Source organism: Alexandromys fortis, unplaced genomic scaffold, assembly GCF_014885135.2.
Source record: "Alexandromys fortis isolate MF-2015 unplaced genomic scaffold, M_Fortis_MF-2015_v1.1 scaffold_873, whole genome shotgun sequence".
NCBI lineage: Eukaryota > Metazoa > Chordata > Mammalia > Rodentia > Cricetidae > Alexandromys > Alexandromys fortis.
In genome coordinates, this window is record NW_026068739.1 from 6,834 (window position 1) to 13,940 (window position 7,107).

Sequence of the window (7,107 nt, forward strand, 5' to 3'; positions counted from 1 at the left end):
TGCCGGCTTGACGTGAGACGCGTGGATCCAGGCTGCAATACCGTCCACTTTGAGGGCAGTAGGTGTCGTAAGAAGCACGGTGTAGGGTCCCTTCCAGCGAGGTTCAAGGTTTTGGGACCGATGTCTCCGCACGTACACAGAATCGCCAACCTGGAACGGGTGCGAGATCTCCGGATGCCCAGGCTGGTAGGCAGCAGCTAGGGGTCTCCACACTTGGGCCTGGACGATCTGAAGTGCTTTTAGCAGCGCCTGCAAATCAGGTTTGTGAGTAGCGGGGTCAGGAGGGGCCCTAAAGGAGGCCAATGGGGGAGGCCCCCCATATAGGATCTCATAGGGAGTAAGTCCAAGCCGAGAAGGGGTGTTCCGCACCCGGAACAGGGCTAGGGGAAGGAGCTGTACCCAGTCTCTAACGCCAGATTCCAAAGCTAATTTGGATAAAGTCTCCTCCATGGTTCTATTTATCCTTTCTACCGGTACTGAATTCTGGGGTCTGTATGCACAATGTAATTTCCAATTAATCCCCAGTGTCTTGGCCAAACCCTGACTTACCTGGGAGACAAAGGCCGGGCCGTTGTCAGACCAGATTACCTTGGGCAGGCCAAACCGAGGAAAAATATCTTCTAGTATCTTCTTCACCACCATTTGAGCCGTTTCTCGTTTGGTGGGGAAAGCTTCAGTCCAACCGGAGAAGGTGTCTATAAAAACTAGGAGATATTTATTACCATATTTTTCTGGCCTTATTTTAGTAAAGTCCACTTCCCAATGAGTACCAGGTCGGTCTCCCCTTATTCTTATGCCCTCAGGGGCACTTTGCCGTTTTGCGTTTATTTTGGCACGGGGACACAAGTTGATGTCACCTGCTGTATGAGTGAGTTAAGACCTGGAATATAAAAATCTGTCTTTTTTTATAAGCGCTTTAATCTTTTTATGTCCTAAATGAGTCCACTGATGCCTTTGAGTGACCAGCTCAAAAGCTTCTTTCTTGGGCAACATGGTTTTGCCCTGATATTTCCAAGCTTTTTGTTGTTCATCAAAGTCTGCATTAAGTTTCTGAATAGTCTCTAGATCCTGGGTTGAATATTGGAAATGATCTTCCAATGGAGGGTGGTGTCTCTGCCAAGGATAATATTTTTGAGTTAAGCGCGGCCTTTTTAGCCATCTCATCTGCCATCTGGTTTCCTTTGGCAATAGGATCATTGCCCTTCTGATGTCCTGGGCAATGAATAATGCTCACCTTCTTGGGTAGGAAGAGGGCCTTTAATAGTCCCAGGATTTCAGTCTTATTTTTAATTTTTTTTCCAGCAGAAGTTAGCAGCCCTCTTTTTCTATAAATTTCCCCATGGACGTGGGCTGTTGCAAATGCATAACGGCTGTCTATATATATGTTTACTTTTTGTCCCTTTGCTAGCTCTAAAGCCTTAGTCAGGGCTATTAATTCTGCCTTCTGGGCAGAGGTTCCTGGGGGCAATGCCTGTGCCCATATGGTATTTTGTCCATCCACCACCGCCGCCCCAGCCTTTCGCTCACCTTCTTTGAAGAAGCTGCTGCCATCTGTGAACCAGGTATAATCTGCATCAGGGAGCCGGCAATCAGTCAAATCATCCCTGGTCCCGTGGTATTCTGCCAATATCTGATGACAGTCATGAGGTACCCAAACAGTGGGTTCCGAATTGGGGAGCAAGGTAGCGGGGTTCAGTAACGTCGCATTTCCAAATGTGATATGTTCAGGGTTGAGCAATAGCAACTGGTAGTGGGTTATACGGGCACTGGAGAGCCATCTATCAGGGGTTTGACGAATTACAGTCTCTAAAGCATGAGGTGCTATTATAGTCAGCGGTTGGCCCAGAGTCAATTTATCTGCATCTTTGACCAGGGTAGCTACAGCTGCTACCATACAGAGGCAAGGGGGCCATCCTGTCACCACATTGTCCATCTTTTTGGAGATGTAGGCCACTGGCTTTTTCCAGGGTCCCAGTTTCTGAGTCAGCACCCCTTTTGCTACTCCCTTGTTCTCGTCTATGTATAAGGTGAATTGTTTGGTGACATCAGGGAGACTCAAAGCAGGGGCCAAAAGGAGGGCCCTTTTTATTTTATCAAAAGCCCGTTGTTGGTCCTCTCCCCAGAAGAAAGGGACGTTGGCTTTGGTAAGCAGATACAGTGGGGTGGCCATTTCAGCGAAACCCGGTATCCATAACCTACAGAAACCGGCAGTTCCCAGAAACTCTCGGACCTCTCGCGCCCCTTTGGGAGGGGGAATTTGTGCCACGGCCTGCTTCCGACTGTCTGTTAACCATCTCTGTCCACCCTCCAAGAGGTACCCCAGGTAGGCTACTTGCTTCTTGCAGATCTGTGCCTTTTTAGCAGATGCCCTGTAGCCCAGTTCACCTAATCTGGTGAGTAGGGCTCGAGTCCCTCTGAGGCATTTTTGCTCAGTCTCTGCGGCCAGCAGGAGGTCATCTACATATTGGAGTAAGATTACCTCTGGATTGGCGGTGCGAAAACTGGCCAGATCCTGGTGTAGGGCCTCATCAAATAGAGTTGGAGAATTCTTGAATCCCTGGGGTAGTCTCGTCCAGGTGAGCTGCCCAGAAACTCCTGAATCAGGATCTTTCCATTCAAAGGCAAACAATGGCTGGCTCTGAGGGCTAAGTCTCAGACAGAAAAAAGCATCTTTTAAATCAAGTACTGAGTACCATACATGGGTCGGAGGCAGGGTACTTAAGAGATTATAAGGATTGGGCACCGTAGGATGAATGTCTAGAGTGCGGCGATTAACTTCCCTTAAGTCTTGGACTGGTCTGTAGTCCCCTGTGCCTGGCTTCTTTACTGGGAGAAGAGGTGTGTTCCAGGGGGAATGGCAGGCCTTTAAGATGCCCAATGTTAAAAGTCTCTGAATGTGGGGCCTGATTCCTTCTCGGGCCTCGCGGCTCATGGGGTATTGTCTTATGGAAACTGGAGTGGCTGATGGTTTTAACTCTATTATCAAAGGAGGTTGATTGCTTGCCAGCCCCATACCTGCGGTTTCCGCCCAGGCCTGGGGGAAATCACGGAGCCATTTGTTATCGATGGGCAGCTCCGGGGGAGGAGGCAGTTCAAACAGTCTGTGTTCGTCCTCCAATCTTAAAGTTAGAATTTGAAGAGCCTGGCCAGTATTGTCAGTAACTGAGGCCCCATTTTCTGAGAAGTGAATTTGTGCCCCAACTTTGGACAGGAGGTCTCTGCCCAGCAATGGGTAGGGGCATTCTGGCACCATGAGGAAGGAATGAGTCACTTGACCAGTGTTTAAATTAACTTTTCTTTCTGTGGTCCATCGGTATATTTTTCCCCCGGTGGCCCCCTGAACCCAAGAGGTTTTTGAACTCAAAGGTCCATTTGCTTGTGTGAGGACCGAATGCTGGGCTCCAGTATCTACCAAAAATGTGGTAGGGTGCCCCCCCACTAGAAGGGTTACCCGGGGCTCAGGGGGGGGCTCTGAGCCCTGACTGTCCTAATCACTGTCTTCCAGGGCTAGGACAGGAACTGGCTTTTTCTTGGGTTCAGCTGGACGTTTTGGGCAGTCCTTGATCCAATGTCCTCTTTCTTTGCAATAGGCACATTGATCTCGGTCCACTCGTGGCCGCCTTTTGTCTCCCCTATCCTTGTCCTGGCGCTTCTTAGGTTGCTCTATACTGCGTACTGTTGTGGCCAAGATCTTACTTAACTCACGACTACGCTTTTTATCTCGTTTGTCCTCTCTCTCTTCCTGTTCCTTGCGCCTTCTTTCTTCCTTTTCCTCTGGTGTCTCTCTTTTGTTAAAAATTCTCTCTGCCTCCTTTACTAAATCTTGGAGGGAGTAACCCTGCAGTCCCTCCATCCTCTGCAGCTTGCTACGAATATCAGGTGCTGACTGGCTTATAAAAGACATTATTATATCAGCCTGGCGATCCGCTGCCATGGGATCAAAAGGGGTGTACATTCTGTACCCCTCCAATAGCCTTTCTAGAAATCCTGCAGGTGTTTCCTCAGGCCCCTGTATTATTGCTCTTACCTTAGCCAAATTAGTGGGCCGTCTGCCAGCCCCTTGGAGACCCGCTAACAGAATCTGACGGTAGAGACGAAGTCGCTCCCTACCAGCTGGAGTATTGAAGTCCCAATTGGGTCGGGTCAAAGGGAAGGCATCCTCTATCTCATTTGGCAACTGGGTTGGCCTTCCGTCAGCTCCCAGGACATTCTTCCGAGCTTCAAGGAAAACACGCTGTTTCTCCTCTGTAGTGAGAAGTATCTGCAAAAGCTGTTGGCAATCATCCCAAGTGGGCTGGTGAGTAATCAGAACAGATTCTATAAGGGCAGTAAGGGCCTGGGGGTCCTGGGAAAAGGAGGGGTTATGAAGTTTCCAGTTATAAAGATCAGAGGCTGAAAAAGGCCAGTATTGAAATTGGTCAGCCATTGAGCGGAGGGGTAGTGCCTGGGAAGTCCACCTTTCCCTTGCAGATGTCCCTCTGCGGAGCCGCAGCCGGCCTGCTGGCTGCGAGTTAGGCCCCCCCTCAGCAGTATCAGTCGTGTCAGGGCTAGGGGGCCTGTCAGGGTCTATATCAGGTTCAGCAGGTTCCCCAGGAACAGGCGCGAGGGGGGCTGCCTCGGCCTGGGGCAGAAGAGGCCGGGGATAAGGAGGAGGAGGGTCAAAAAGCAGGAGGTCTGACTGATTGTCAGAGAGGATTGGTGGTGTCTGGGTCTGGGACTTCTGTTTCGGTCGCTCCTGCATGGGGAAGAGAGAGGACAACGGGTCCAGGGGAGGGGCAGTTGGGGTTGCTGCCGCCCTCGGAGTCAAAGGGGTGGTGGAGGGCCAGGGAGCTGGTACTGGGTTTCCGGCTCCCGCAGGCAGGACAAATGGTTTGACCCAGGGCGGAGGGTCTCTGGACAAGCTCTCCCAAGTTACGATGTAAGGAACTTGATCAGGATGGCCCTGCTGGCCAGGCTGAAAGACTCTTGTCTTAACCTGCAAAATAATATTCAGATTAAATGTTCCGTCCTGTGGCCAGCCCACTCCGAAAGTGGGCCATTCCACGGAACAGAACGCTTGCCAGCGTTTCTTTCGGATTACCATAGACTGGTTGTGAGCTCTGTCCTCAACCTCTTTCCAGTGGTCTAAAGTCAAAGTTAAGGGGGTGGTTATTTGTTGTCCCATTGTACTAGATTCCAACTCAAAAACAAACACAAAGACAAAAACAACAATACAAAATGACAGACACAGACTCAAGACCGAGAGCCGCGCGGCAACAGACTGATGTAAAACTGATATTACAAACCTGGAAGGGAGTGGGCGATAAGAACCACACTCTCTAGAAACTAAGATGACCTGGTCGCTCCTAGTTTCACAAATTGCCTGTGAAGCGTCCTCCACGGCTGGGCCAGGGAGTGTTCCCGGACACGTCTGTCCCACTGCCTGGTCCCTTTCAAATACTAGCCCTGCGCAGGTACAATGTTCCTCCAAATCCCTGATGATCATAAACATAAGGCACAATAACAGAAATAGACGAACATAAAACATTCAGACAAGCGCGCTCTTACCTCCAACCGGGTCAGGAATGGGTCTGAGGGCGACCAGCACTTCCCGGCCAACGCACCAAATGTTGGGCCCTAAAGCCCCACCAAGGAGGAGGTCGCCCCAAGAGACACTCACAGCACGGTTGATGCAATAGCAAGAGGAATTTTTATTCTGCCACGGCAGAGGTCCCTCAGCCTCGAGAGGAGAAGGACCCTGCTTTGTCTATTACAAGCTCTTTTAAAGGAAAAAACCACAAATTCAGGGAGGGGGTAGTACAGAATCAAAGGGAAAGTCCAAAAATCATTTGTCAACTGTTTTGACTAGTTCATACAATGGTCAGCTAACTCTACTTGATCAATGTTATGGCGGTTACAAGGAGGAACACCTGCAGGTCGTCTCACCCCAGTTCCAGGGTCCGGGTCTATTGGAGAAAGACTACAATGGGGATGGAAAGTACTCAAAGCTCCCGTGCACGCGTGGCTGGTTACTAGGGACCTGGTTCCCAGGAAGGGGGGTGCAGTAGTGCTAAGGTGCCTCCTAATGCTAGAGGCCTGGTTCCCAGGATGGGGGGTGCAGTAGTGCTAAGGTGTCTCAAAGTCTTTCATTTCCCCCCTTTGATTTGGTCGAATCTCAATCTTGAGATTCTCAGGGATTATCCCTAAGGGCATGATATTGCTGGGTCAACACCAAAGCTTGAGTAATGCTAAGTCGCTCACGAATGAACATCAGGAGTCGATTGAGGATGCAGGGCCCAAAGGTTAGGATGAGTAATAGAATGATCAAGGGACCAGTGATGGTGGAAATGAGTGTCGTGAACCAGGGGGAGCGGTTAAACCAGCCTTCAAACCAATTTTGATGTGCCTCTCTCTCTCTCTGTCTCTTGTCTAACCTCTCTCTGAGCTTAGCCATCGAATCTTTAATTACCCCAGAGTGGTCTACGTAGAAACAACATTGTTCCTTTAGGGCAGCACAGAGTCCTCCTTCTTGAAGAAATAGCAAGTCTAACCCGCGCCTATTTTGTAACACTACCTCGGAAAGAGAGATTATTGAATCTGCAAGCTTGGTGATAGATTGTTCTAGGGCCCTTAAGTCCTGGTCAATAGCTGCTCTTAATTCCTCAAAATGTTGGGGAATTTTGGAACTCTGCACTAGAGCAGTAGTACCGGTGCCAACACCAGCTGCCACCCCAAGGCCCAAGATCACTGCTAGAGTCATAGAGATGGGCTCTCGCCGATAACGGCTCGAGTGCCTGTCAAATTCATCCTCAAATGTGTTAGCAGGATAATAAATGACCCTTGGAACTAGTCGAACAAGCACACAGTAATCTTTGGTACCATCAAAAACTGATGTTGCCACGCAAGGCGTCAGGCCTGTACTACAAGCCCACCATTTATCTGAATCGGGGATCAGGTATCCAGTTTTAGCAGTTTTAGGGCTCTTAAGGGTCTCATTACATAAATGTTTGTAAGCAGCCGGTGGATTTCCCAAGCATGTCCCTGCACCAGTAACCTCTGTAAGAGTTAGTCTATGACTAACTCCCCAAGCGCAGCCCTCCTGGCTAGTTGTGTTATTGAAACCCCCAG

The 7,107-nt window shown here is 49.7% G+C and overlaps 1 protein-coding gene across 1 annotated transcript; it reads right to left on the bottom strand.

The window, feature by feature from the left end:
• Window positions 1-3: 3 nt before the first annotated feature.
• Window positions 4-5,529, bottom strand: LOC126496030 (uncharacterized; the record flags this gene model as incomplete). The annotated part of the gene is given in 3 exon segments (XM_050133612.1): window positions 4-249; window positions 550-671; window positions 1,528-5,529. Coding segments are annotated over 3 exon segments (4,368 nt in total), but the record flags the coding sequence as incomplete, so codon positions are not given.
• Window positions 5,530-7,107: the final 1,578 nt, after the last annotated feature.